The 14,647-nt window shown below is 39.1% G+C and overlaps 1 protein-coding gene across 1 annotated transcript in view; it reads right to left on the bottom strand.

The window, feature by feature from the left end:
- Positions 1-14,647, bottom strand: part of LOC124594191 (cytoplasmic dynein 2 heavy chain 1) — a 786,854-nt gene that overhangs the window by 24,663 nt on the left and 747,544 nt on the right. The window contains exon 67 of the mRNA XM_047132551.1: positions 2,558-2,681. Coding sequence (XP_046988507.1) covers positions 2,558-2,681 — 124 coding nt within the window. The remainder of the gene's footprint in view (positions 1-2,557; positions 2,682-14,647) is intronic.

Here is a 14,647-nt window from a genome sequence, read left to right as displayed (position 1 = left end):
GATTAGTTCAATAATTTTTCTGCAATAACCATTCAAATTCAGGGAGAAGAGGTCAAAAGTTTGAGGTTTGCTGATGGCACTGTAATTATGTCAGGAACAGCAAAGGACTTGGACAACATCTTGAAAGGAGGACATAAGATGAATTTCAACAAAAGCAAAACAAGGACATTGGAATGTAGTGAAATTAAATCAGGTGGTCCTAAGGGAATTACATTACGAAACGAGACTCTAAAATAGTACAGGAGTTCTGCTATTTGGCAATAAAATACCTGATGATGGCCAAAGTAGAGAGGATATAAAACGTGGACCAGCAATGGTAAGAAAATACTTTATGAAGGAGGGAAATTTGTTACCATCAAATACAGATTTAAGTATTATGAAGTCTTTTCTGAAGGTATTTACTTGGAGTGTAGCTGTGTATGGAAGTGAAATATAGATGATTAACAGTTTAAACAAGAAGACAACAGTGACTTTTGAAATATGGCATTATAGAAGAATTCTGAAGATTAGATGCATAGATTGTGTAAATAATGAGGAGGTAGCACTTTGTCTTCAGGCCACGAGTGGCCTACTGACCATCTGACCGCCGTGTCATCCTCAGTGGAGGATGCGGATGGAGGGGCATGAGATCAGCACACCACTCTCCCACTCGTTATGATGGTATTCTTGACTGAAGCCACGACTATTCAGTCGAGTAGCTCCTCAATTGTCATCACGAGGCTGAGTGCACCCCGAAAAATGGTAACAGCGCATGGTGGCCTGGATGGTCACCCATCCAAGTGCCGACTATGCTTGACAGCGCTTAACTTCAGTGATCTCACGGGAACTGGTGTATCCACTGCGGCAAGGCCGTTGCCAAATAATGAGGAGGTACCTAATAGAATTTATGAAACAAGAAATTCATGGCACAGCTTGATTAAGAGAAGGGATCAGTTGATAGGACACATCCTAAGACATTAAGAAATCATCAATTTAGTTTTGGGGGAACATGTGGGGATGTAAAACCCATAGAGGGAGACCAAGAAATGAATACAATAAGCATGTTCACCAGGATGTAGGTTGCAGCAGTTATTCAGAGGTGAAGGGGCTTGCACAGGATAGAGTAGCATAGTGAACTACAGCAAACATTCTTTGTACTGAAGATCGCAACAACAACAACTATTTTTTCCCAGACTGAGTTTGCACTATGGAAGGTCAGTGTTTCAGTTTTCTCCATAAATATTTTCATATTAAATTCTCTGGAAACATGGTTTAATTTATATGGTAACTCTGTCTTCAAGTTATCATCTATTATTATAAAAGGATTCTTTAAATCCATTTGCTGCGTTGTGGTGACTTGATTATACATATGTTAAATAGTCATGTTGACAGATGGCACCCTTGTCTGTCTCACTGATTTATATGTCTGCCCGCGGTAGCTGAGTGGTCAGCGCGACAGACTGTCAATCGAAAGGGCCCGGGTTCGATTCCCGGCTGGGTCGGAGATTTTCTCCACTCAGGGACTGGGTGTTGTGTTGTCCTAACCATTATCATTTCATCCCCATCGACGCGCAAGTCGCCGAAGTGGCACCAAATCGAAAGACTTGCACTAGGCGAACGGTCTACCCGACGGGAGGCCCTCATCACACGACATTTCATTTTTACTGATTTATATTAGAAGTAAGTATCATTTGTTCTTACTATTATAGAACTGTTCCTATACAGTTAGTGTATTACATTAATAAGGTGGGCTGGTATGACTCCTCTTTTTAAAATATTTCACAGTAAGTCTCTTTGAACACTATCAGAAGCCTTTACATAATTAATGAATAAATAAATCATATGCTGTCAGGTTGAGCTAGAATAATTTTTGGTTCATTCGCTACCAAAGTTTCTTTTCACAGCTCAACCATAACTTTTTTAAATAATCTAATTATTCTTATTCTAAAATCATGTTAGTTTATAAATTATATCCTTTCTGTTTACTTAATTGTTTCATAATTTTATAGACCTGATCTTGATGTTCCCACATATAATTTTCTATTTAATTAAAATCACTTATTAAATGTACACCTAATACTAAATATTAATTTATATGTGCATTGCAATGATGAATAAGTTCAATGGATGTAGATTAAACTGCTTGAAGAAATACAGCAATCATCTATTTTTTATGTAGCTTTATTTATGCCAGGACACATTTAGGGTTTTCAACCAACATCAGTGATATACATTTATGGTTTCGTCAGTAATGTGTGTGTGTTGATTGCATTTTGAATTTTCACCTATCTTCAACTGGCATAATACATTTATATCTTCATCAATACAGCTGCAGTGTTCAAAAATGCATTGTCAGAAACACTGCACTGATGAAAATAAATGTATTATGCTGATTCAAGATGGAAAATGCAGCTTGTCTTAAATAACACTATATAAAAAATGGCTAACTGCTGTAGAACAACAGAACCATTTGCAGTAAAAACGATAGACAAGGACTAAATTATGCTCTCTAATAATTACTTCAACTATGTTCCCCACTCATTAACGAATCTACGGAAAAACCAATAAATTTACGTACTTTTCAACTCAGAGATGACACCTTTGCCCACTGTCTTCTGCCAAGAGCGTTCAATGTTGCTAGGCAAACCAAAATAGGTAGGCTTGTCAGTATCCGAGAGTATGTGGATGGCTTTATAATAATCCTGAAATATTAATGAAGAAGCAATTAGCAGCTTATAAAACTATTAAGGATACATTTACATGATTAGGAGACTGTTCACACTAATATTACACTATCTGACCTAATAACAATATCTGTTCGTGCTGACTTCCCATATGGGATTGCAACAGCTCCCTACCCGACACCTTCTCAGGTGGCATATGGAGAGATGCCTCTCAGATAGGAGGAAATGTAGTATCCCCGCTGGATCAAAACTAGCAAACAACCTTTGATTCCAGGTTGGAAGTGGTTTCAGCACAGTGTCCATAATCCAGAGGAGCAACCTGGCAGAAACCTCTGAGACTAATGACTTCAGATGTAAGAATGAAGACGAGATGACAGCTGTCTTTCTGTAAGACTTTTTAGCTTATGCATGATGGAAACTACATTCAAATATTCCAAAAGGTAGCCAATCCTTTGTCAGAATGGCCAACACAAACAGGTTTCGAGATTCTGGAGCAACCAAAACATGATGCAGCATTGTAGAGTTAGAGCTTCCCAAGACCTGAAAACTACACACCAAGAACAAGCACACAATATGCTCACAGGACATAAATGCACTAACTCAAAAGAGTAACCAGAATAATGGATGAACACAACATCAACATACTCTCATTACAGGACATAAATGCACTAACTCAAAAGAGTAACCAGAATAATGGATGAACACAACATCAACATACTCTCATTACAGGAAATTAAATTCACCAATGAAGAACCTTCTCAGCCAGAAGATTATAGAGTGCACAAGGGACAGCAATAGGCTAGGAGCTATGACATTGTGGACTTGATTCATAACGAACAAGAGGTATATAGATTCAACTGCAACTGCATAATCAGCATCAGAAGTATTATCAATTGTGACTTTCAAATATGGAAACAAAGCATAAAAAAATCATAAATGAGCATGTTCCAATGAAGATCAAAAACAAGAAGAACCCTAAAGAGGTTGAACAATTCTGTAAAGGACTTGACGATACCATATCTAAGATACCACCAAACCAGGTAATCAAAATGTGTACCCTTCTGAATATATACAAATTAATAATGAGGTGCCCCATGGCTCGGTATTGGGACCATTGTTATTATTGATTTTTATTAATGATGTACCTCAACATTTTTCAGCAGCTGATACCATATTATTTGCTGATGATACCAGCTTCATTATAAAAGGGAAGGATGATTATGAGATGCAGCAAAAAATCAATAAAACAGCAGAAATGGCAGAAAAATGGTTTAAAGATAACTGTCTAGTCGTCAATGAAAAGAAAACTGTATGGATGAACTTCAACCATATAGGGAACAAAAATAGGACCAATGTACAATTCACATTATCAAATAGCCAAATTCAGCAAAAGAATCACATAAAAATTTTAGGATTATGGGTAGTAGAAATGCTTGACAAAAAATTAAGCAAGTCCTGTTACATATTAAGAGTGCTTAAAAATTGCTCCAATACTGAAACAGTGTTAAGTGCTTATTATGCATACATGCATAGTTAACTGAAGTATGGCATAGTGTTCTGGGGCAATACCTCTTTTGCAAAGCAGTCTTTTAAGCTCCAAAAGAAAGCTGTAGGATTAATAAGTGATGTTGCTTACAGAGCAATGGTATCTTTAAGGAATTTAAAATCATGACTTTAACATCTACATTTATATTTGAAAGCATATGCTTCAGCTTTGAATAGTGAGATCCACAACTATCAAACAAGGAACAGGGATGTCTATCATAGAAATGTTCACAGAAAATCAATATATGAGGAAAGTGCTGTATACAAACCAAAAATTCTGCACAGTGCACTGCCAGATAGCACCAAAAAAATACCAAACAGTAATACATTCAAACTCTCTGCTGGAAATATCACTTTGCCACGAAGAAAAATGAGCCTAATCCTACTCCTAATGATCCAACTCCCCAAGACACTATCCAAATTGAACCCTGCCTGGAACAGTTCCGTCCTCCGTCACAGCGGGACCCACCTCCTCTTCCTCAAAATCACCCTCTCCAAACCTTCCAGGAATTTCTCACTTCCAGCCTTGCCTCTCAATCCTTCTTAGAAAACCTTAATCCTACTCCCAACATCACCACTGCTGAAGCCCAGGCTATCCGTGATCCAAAGGCTGACCGATCCATCGTCATTCTTCCAGCGGACAAGGGTTCCACGACCGTGGTACTTGATCATCGGGAGTATGTGGCTGAGGGACTGCGTCAGCTTTCAGACAACACCACATACAAAGTTTGCCAAGGTAATCCCATTCCTGATGTCCAGGCGGAGCTTCAAGGAATCCTCAGAACCTTAGGCCCCCTACAAAACCTTTCACCTGACTCCATCAACCTCCTGACCCCACCGACACCCCTACCATCTACCTTTTTCCTAAAATTCACAAACCCAATCATCCCGGCCGCCCCATTGTAGCTGGTTACCAAGCCCCCACAGAATGTATCTCTGCCTACGTAGATCAACACCTTCAACCCATCACATGCAGTCTCCCATCCTTCATCAAAGACACCAACCACTTTCTCGAATGCCTGGAATCCTTACCCAATCTGTTACCCCCGGAAACCATCCTTGTAACCATTGATGCCACTTCCTTATACACAAATATTCTGCACGTCCAGGGCCTCGCTGCGATGGAGCACTTCCTTTCATGCCGATCACCTGCCACCCTACCTAAAACCTCTTTCCTCATTACCTTAGCCAGCTTCATCCTGACCCACAACTTCTTCACTTTTGAAGGCCAGACATACCAACAATTAAAGGGAACAGCCATGGGTACCAGGATGGCCCCCTCGTATGCCAACCTATTCACAGGTCACTTAGAGGAAGCCTTCTTGGTTACCCAGGCCTGCCAACCCAAAGTTTGGTACAGGTTTATTGATGTCATCTTCATGATCTGGACTCACAGTGAAGAAGAACTCCAGAATTTCCTCTCCAACCTCAACTCCTTTGGTTCCATCAGATTGCCTGGTCCTACTCCAAATCCCATGCCACTTTCCTTGACGTTGACCTCCACCTGTCCAATGGCCAGCTTCACACGTCCGTCCACATCAAACCCACCAACAAGCAACAGTACCTCCATTATGACAGCTGCCACCCATTCCACATCATACGGTCCCTTCCCTACAGCTTAGGTCTTTGTGGCAAACGAATCTGCTCCAGTCCGGAATCCCTGAACCATTACACCAACAACCTGAAAACAGCTTTCGCATCCCGCAACTACCCTGCTGACCTGGTACTGAAGCAAATAACCAGAGCCACTTCCTCATCCCCTCAAACCCAGAACCTCCCACAGAAGAACCACAAAAGTGCTCCACTTGTGGCAGGATACTTTCTGGGACTGGATCAGACTCTGAATGTGGCTCTCCAGCAGGGATACGACTTCCTCAAATCCTGCCCTGAAATGAGATACATCCTTCATGAAATCCTCCCCACTCCACCAAGAGTGTCTTTCCGCCGTCCACCTAACCTTCGTAACCTATTAGTTCATCCCTATGATATCCCCAAAACACCTTCCCTACCCTCTGGCTCCTACCCTTGTAACCGCCCCCGGTGTAAAACCTGTCCCATGCACCCTCCCACCATCACCTACTCCAGTCCTGTAACCCGGAAGGTGTACACGATCAAAGGCAGAGCCACGTGTGAAAGCACCCACGTGATTTACCAACTAACCTGCCTACACTGTGAAGCTTTCTATGTGGGAATGACCAGCAACAAACTGTCCATTCGCATGAATGGACACAGGCAGACAGTGTTTGTTGGTAATGAGGATCACCCTGTGGCTAAACATGCCTTGGTGCACGGCCAGCACATCTTGGCACAGTGTTACACCGTCCGGGTTATCTGGATACTTCCCACTAACACCAACCTGTCAGAACTCCGGAGATGGGATCTTGCCCTTCAGTATATCCTCTCCCTTAAAACCCACATCCTTTCGTCTTTCCCCCTCCTTCCCTCTTTCCTGACGAAGCAACCGTTGGTTGCGAAAGCTAGAGTTTTGTGTGTATGTTTGTGTTTGTTCTGTTCTGTACATTGACAAGTCCAATATCAATATCATGAATATGATAATATGGGTGCTACATAAATAAATAAATAAATAATCCTAATAAGTGATTTCAGTGCACAGATAGGCAGGGAAAAGCAGCACAGAAGCAAGAAGGGTAGTAGGTGGTTTTATGATACTCAACTAGCAATTAGAATACAGTGACATGAAATGTGAGGAGATATTAAACAAAATATGATGTAGGCTGTACATGAAGAGAGCCACACAAAGAAGATCAGAAAGCACAAAGGTGGCACAATAGAAAGCTGAAAACAAATAAGAAGCAAGGACGGGGATCAATGGCAGTAAAACATAAGGTAACTGGGACTGATTTAAAAAAAGTAGAAAGTGAACAGCTGAAGAAAACTTGAGAAAAGTAAGGCAAGTGTGCTTTACACTGTGTTCAAAAGCGGAATGAGGGGATACACCATATGAGGACTTCAAGACAACTGTGAAATTTTAGATGAGTACTTAAAAAAGCCATTGAACTGCAAAGAACCATAAAAGATGTTAAAAATGTATGCATCTTAATGAGCATCAATGGAGATAAGAGATATTACAAGAAGAAGTAGAAAAAACAGTCCTGAACCTTAAGAACAACAAGGCAGCTGCAAAAGATCCTATATTGGCTGGAATGATAAACTGGATAGGCATCATGGTGATACCATTATCACCAAAGACTTAAAAAATATCTGTGAAAAGGAGAAAATACTGAAGGATTAGAAGGCAACTAAAACACAAGAAAGGAGAAAAAAAGTGGGTTGTTACACAGGGATGTTTCTGCATCAGGTACTTATATTGTTGTTGTTGCTGTGATCTTCAGTCCCGAGACTGGTTTGATGCAGCTCTTCATGCTTCTCTATCCTGTGCAAGCTTCTTCATCTCCCAGTACCTACTGCAGCCTACATCCTTCTGAATCTGCTTAGTGTATTCATATCTTGGTCTCCCTCTACGATTTTTACCCTCCACACTGCCCTCCAATACTAAATTGGTGATCCCTCGATGTCTCACAACATGTCCTACCAACTGATCCCTTCTTCTAGTCAAGTTGTGCCACAAGCACCTCTTCTCCCCAATTCTATTCAATACCTCCTCATTAGTTATGTGATCTACCCATCTAATCTTCAGCATTCTTCTGTAGCACCACATTTCAAAAACTTCTATTCTCTTCTTGTCTAAACTATTTATTGTCCACGTTTCACTTCCATACATGGCTACACTCCATACAAATACTTTCAGAAATGACTTCCTGACACTTAAATCTATACTCGATGTTAACAAACTTTTCTTCTTCAGAAACGCTCTCCTTGCCATTGTGAGTCTACATTTTATATCCTCTCTACTTCAACCATCATCAGTTATTTTGCTCCCCAAATAGCAAAACTCCTTTACTACTTTAAGTGTCTCATTTCCTAATCTAATCCCCTCGGCATCAGCCGACTTAAATTGACTACATACCATTATCCTCGTTTTGCTTTTGTTGATGTTCATCTTATATCCTCCTTTCAAGACACTGTCCATTCTGTTCAGCTGCTCTTCCAAGTCCTTTGCTGTCTCTGACAGAATTACAATGTCATCGGTGAACCCCAAAGTTTTTATTTCTTCTCCATGGATTTTTATACCTACTCCGAACTTTTCTTTTGTTTCCTTTACTGCTTGCTCAATATACAGATTGAATAACATTGGGGAGAGGCAACAACCCTGTCTCACTCCCCTCCCAACCACTGCTTCCCTTTCATACCCCCTCGACTCTTAAAACTGCCACGTGCTCTCTGTACAAATTGTAAATAGCCTTTCGCTCCCTGTATTTTACCCCTGCCACCTTCAGCATTTGAAAGAGAGTATTCCAATCAACATTGTCAAAAGCTTTCTCTAAGTCTACAAATGCTAGAAACGTAGGTTTGCCTTTCCTTAATCTTTCTTCTAAGATATGTCGTAGGGTCAGTATTGCCTCACATGTTGCAACATTTCTACGGAATCCAAACTGTTCTTCCCCGAGGTCAGCTTCTATAAGTTTTTCCATTCGTCTGTAAAGAATTCACGTTAGTATTTTGCAGCTGTGACTTATTAAACTGATAGTTTGGTAATTTTCACATCTGTCAATTCCTGCTTTCTTTGGGATTGGAATTATTATATTTTTCTTGTAGTCTGAGGGAATTTCACCTGTCTCATACATCTAGCTCACCAGATGGTAGAGTTTTGTGAGGACTGGCTCTCCCAAGGCTGTCAGTAGTTCTAATGGAATGTTGTCTACTCCGGGGGCCTTGTTTCGACTCATGTCTTTCAGTGCTCTGTCAAACTCTTCACGCAGTATCATATCTCCCATTTCATCTTCATCTATATCCTCTTCCATTTCCATAATATTGTCCTCAAGTACATCACCCTTGTATAGACCCTCTATATTCTCCTTCCAACTTTCTGCTTTCCCTTCTTTGCTTAGAACTGGGTTTCCATCAAAGCTCTTGATGTTCATGCAAGTGGTTCTCTTATCTCCAAAGGTCTCTTTAATTTTTATGTAGGCAGTATCTATCTTACCCCCAGTGAGATAAGCCTCTACATCCTTACATTTGTCCTCTAGCCATCCCTGCTTAGCCATTTTGCACTTCCTGTCGATCTCATTTGTATTCCTTTTTGCCTGCTTCATTTACTGCATTTTTATATTTTCTCCTTTCATCAATTAAATTCAATATTTCTTCTGTTACCCAAAGGTTTCTACTAGCCCTCGTCCTTTCACCTATTTGATCCTCTGCTGCCTTCACTATTTCATCCCTCAAAGCTATCCATTCTTCTTCTACTGTATTTCTTTCTCCCATTCCTGTCAATTGTCCCCTCATGCTCTCCCTGAAACCCTGTACAACCTCTTGTTTTTCAGTTTATCCAGGTCCCATCTCCTTAAATTCCCACCTTTTTGCAATTTCTTCAGTTTTAATCTACGGTTCATAACCAATAGATTGTGTTCAGAGTCCACATCTGCCCCTGGAAATGTCTTACAATTTAAAACCTGGTTCCTAAATCTCTGTCTTACCATTATATAATCTATCTGATGTCTTCTAGTATCTCCAGGGTTCTTCCATGTATACAACCTTCTTTCATGATTCTTGAACCAAGTGTTAGCTGTGATTAAGTTATGCTCTGTGCAAAATTCTACCAGGTGGCTTCCTCTTTCATTTCTTAGCCCCAATCCATATTCACCTACTATGTTTCCTTCTCTCCCTTTTCCTACTCTCGAATTCCAGTCACCGATGACTATTTAATTTTCATCTCCCTTCACTACCTGAATAATTTCTTTTATCTCATCATACATTTCATCAATTTCTTCGTCATCTGCAGAGCTAGTTGGCATATAAACTTGTACTACTGTAGGAGGTGCGGGCTTCGTGTATATCTTGGCCACAATAATGCGTTCACTATGCTGTTTGTAGTAGCTTACCCGTAATCCTATTTTTTTATTCATTATTAAACCTACTCCTGCATTACCCCTATTTGATTTTGTGTTTATAAACCTGTAGTCACCTGACCAGAAGTCTTGTTCCTCCTGCCACCAAACTTCACTAATTCCCACTATATCTAACGTTAACCTATCCATTTCCCTTTTTAAATTTTCTAACCTACCTGTCCGATTAAGGGATCTGACATTCCACGCTCAGATCCATAGAATGCCAGTTTTTCTTTCTCCTGATAACTATGCCCTCTTGAGTAGTCCCTGCCTGGAGATCCGAATGGGGGACTATTTTAGCTCTGGAATATTTTACCCAAGAGGACGCCATCATCATTTAATCATACAGTAAAGCTGCATGCCCTTGGGAAAAATTACGGCTGTAGTTTCCCATTGCTTTCAGCCATTCACAGTAACAGAACAGCAAGGCCTACACTGTGAAGCCTTCTATGTGGGAATGAGCAGCAACAAACTGTCCATTTGCATGAACGGACACAGGCAGACAGTGTTTGTTGGTAATGAGGATCACCCTGTGGCTAAACATGCCTTGGTGCACAGGCAGCACATCTTGGCACAGTGTTACACCGTCCGGGTTATCTGGATACTTCCCACTGACACCAACCTATCAGAACTCCGGAGATGGGAACTTGCCCTTCAATATATCCTCTCCTCCCATTACCCACCTGGTCTCAACCTCCGCTAATTTCAAGTTGCCGCCCCACGTACATCACTTGTCGCTCAACAACATCTTTGCCTCTGTACTTCCACCTTGACTGACATCTCTGCCCACACTCTTTGCCTTTACATATGTCTGTGCCTGTTTATGTGTGGATGGATATGTGTGTGTGTGCGAGTGTATACCTGTCCCTTTTTCCCCCTAAGGTAAGTCTTTCTGCTCCTGGGATTGGAATGACTCCTTCCCCTCTCCCTTTAAACCTACATCCTTTCGTCTTGTCTTGTGTATATCAATGACCTTTCATCAGTAACATTACCAGATGCCAAGTTTGTTTTGTTTGCCGATGATACAAACATTGCAATAAATAGCAAATCAAGTGTAGTCTTAGAAAGATCAGCCAATAAAATATTTGTGGACATTAATCACTGGTTCCTAGCCAATTCTTTGTCACTAAACTTTGAAAAAACACACTACATGCAGTTCAGAACTTGTAAGGGGTGTCCCAAGAGTATATGTCTAACATATGATGACAAGAAGATAGAAGAACTGGACAGTGTTAAATTCTTGGGATTACAGCTTGATAATAAATTCAATTGGGAGGAGCACACCACAGAACTGCTGAAGCGTCTTAACAAATCTCTGTTTGCAATGCGAATTTTGTCAGACGTAGGGGATATAAAAATGAAAAAGCTGGCATACTATGCTTACTTTCATTCCATAATGTCATATGGGATTATTTTTTGGGGTAATTCATCAAGCCAAGCTAAAGTTTTCCAGGCACAAAAACGTGCAGTAAGAATTATATGTGGTGTGAACTCAAGAACATCCAGCAGAAGCCTGTTTAGGGAACTAGGGATACTAACTACAGCTTCCCAGTATATTTATTCCTTAATGAAATTTGTCATTAAAAATATATCACTTTTTCAAACCAACAGCTCAATTCATGGAATCAATACTAGAAATAAGAATAATCTTCACAAGAATTTAAAGTCACTTAGTCTTGTACAAAAAGGTGTGCATTATTCAGGAACACACATTTTCAATAACTTGCCAGCAGCCATAAAAAGCTTAACAACCAATGAAATTCAGTTTAAGAGAAGCCTAAAGGATTTATTGGTGGCCAACTCCTTCTACCCCATTGATGAATTTCTTAGTAAAACCAACTGATTTGTATATAAGTACAACATAACTTCTGCACAATTTCAGTGCAGTAATGTGTTCACTGAAAATTTGTGTGTGTGTGTGTGTGTGTGTGTGTGTGTGTGTGTGTAAGTATAATCTAACTTCTGCACCATTTCAGTGCAGTAATGTGTTCATTGTAAATAAGTATTACAGTAGTTGTATTACATGTTTATTACCTTATAAATAAATAAAAAAACGTTTTTTATTTTAAATTCAGTGCATTAGTATTTGTAAAATGACTCTTAGTGTTCATTAAAAATGACGATCATTCCACTTGGGACCTGTGGAATGGTACATTACTTTATTTGTTTTAGTTGTAAATATTTGTCATGTATTGTTGTTTTTCTGACATGTTCCACATCCAGGAGGACCTCCTCACTACGGATCAATTGGAATGAAAGTAAATCTAATCTAATCTAATCTAAACCTGTCCTTCCCTCTTTCCTGATGAAGCAACCGTGGGTTGCGAAAGCTTGAAGTTTATGTGTGTGTTTGTGTGTTTTTTATTGTGTCTATCTACCAGTGCTTTCTTGTTTGGTAAGTCGCAGCATCTTTTTTAATATATACATAATTAATATAATACCCTCTCAAAACTTCTGTTAAGTAGAATAAAAAAGCTAAGGGAAAGCTAGATCAGTAAGTACCAAGCAGCGTTCTGAATAGGAAGATCATGTGCCAAACAAATATACAACCAGATAATAAAAATTAGGAAACTAGAAGCAGTCACACAATCTTCATGTTTGTGTATTTTAAGAATGTGTGCAAGTCACTAGACAGATAACAATTTGACATCTTAGAGGAATTTAGGTTAGACCACAAGATAAGAGAACTGATCAAGGAGACACTCGTGATTCCAAGAAGAAGTATCACAACCAAGGAGAATGGTGACTAACTGTTACTAGCACTATTTAATTCAGTTATTTAAAAAAACAATCAGGGAATGGTGAGAACAATTCCAGAAGAAGGAAAAGATTATGCTTTAAAAACTAGAAGAAATAGGTCCAAAAATGTCATAAGAAGGAAATAAGTGATGAATTTGATGACAAACTGAAAAACTGCATAAACAATAATCAAGAAGTTGTGCAAATTTAAATATCTGGGGGAGTGGGTATAGTGAAATGGAATAGACAAATGAGCCAATAAGAATAGGATGAGGGAAATGGAATTAGCTTATGAACTCACACAACACATTCCCAAATAAAGTCCTATTTCCTGTAGGAAGATGCGACACCTTTTTTAAAACACTCTTTGTAGGCCAGAGTCCCCAGTATATATTTCTTTGCATTGAAAGTGACCTAGGCCTCTGAAAGCAAAGTATATTATGTTCCATGCCAATGTCCAGCTTTGTTCATTTCCACTCCATGAAGTACAACTGTGAAATGTGAAATAAGAAGTTTTTGAGAGAGAGAGAGCAAGAAATCAGCAAGGAGATATGCATTTCAATGAATAACAGCACAGGTGCAGTAAAACAAATGTGCATAGAAGGAATAGCAGGTACTTGGATGTGATACCAACATCTCACCATAAGGTGCAAGCAATGAGCAGAGCTAAGATAATTCCTCACAACTTTTGAAGAAAATGACTCGGTCAGCCATTGAAATACTGTGTGCAAAAATGAAGTCATCTACTTAGCTACATACCCAATAATATAATATCAATATATTCTGGCAAGAAAATCACAAAAATCATAGTCTAATAATGTTTGACACCCATTGCTCATAACTGAATATTATAATTCAGTAATAGATTAACTATGTCATTACAAGTGGTTTGTATTGTTTTACTACAGTCTATTTTAAAAATTAACTAAGAATAATAAATCCACTACTGATTAATGTTTCATACACAATGGATGTGGTTTAGCCATCAGATATTTTAATTAATAAAGACATGATTGCAAATGGTGTTGCAACAACATCACTGAAAATTTACATTTTTAACTTTTTATAATTAAGATTTACTGTTGGTGTATTTAAAAAATACATACTTACTTCTGTTACACCACTAGGTGCAGAAGCTCATAGCTCATTACAGTCAGGTCGTAAAACTAAAGAGAGATAATGTCTGCATAACTTACTAATAATAATTGTGACAGTATGTAATGCTAACTAACAAGTTCAAATGTGTGAAAAGTAAGCTTCCTGTTTTTAACATAATAGAAGTTTTATGCTACCAGCTTCTTTAAGTTGTTAAGCTCTGTACAGTTTTATGATTTGATGCAATTCATTTACACCTATCTTTGGGTTCCAAGACTCAGCAGTTTACTGTAATAGAAGTGGTTGGGTTTGTTAAGATACACATTATTTTTTATTTATCAAAATTCCAGCAGGGATGTGTGTGTGAAGGAGTAGGTGGTCTGAAGCCGTAGCCCTAGTTATTTTAGTCCACTATGCCTAATATGCCAGAATTCCAGGGTACCACAAATTTGCAAGTGGTAGCAGAGCCTCTGTCTATATGTTGTATATTAATATGTTAAGGTCTGGCAAAAAGAAATCTGCTAGTATCAAATGTTGGCCTTAATTTGAGGAAGAAATTTCTGAGAATGTACATTTGGAGCACAGTGTTGTATGAAACAGAATGGTGAACTGTCGAGGAAGCTGAGAAGAGAAGAATCA

The sequence above is a fragment of the Schistocerca americana genome, chromosome 2 (assembly GCF_021461395.2).
Source record: "Schistocerca americana isolate TAMUIC-IGC-003095 chromosome 2, iqSchAmer2.1, whole genome shotgun sequence".
Lineage (NCBI taxonomy): Eukaryota > Metazoa > Arthropoda > Insecta > Orthoptera > Acrididae > Schistocerca > Schistocerca americana.
The sequence above is the reverse complement of the archived record's forward strand: the minus strand, read 5'-3'. Positions and strand labels throughout refer to the sequence as shown.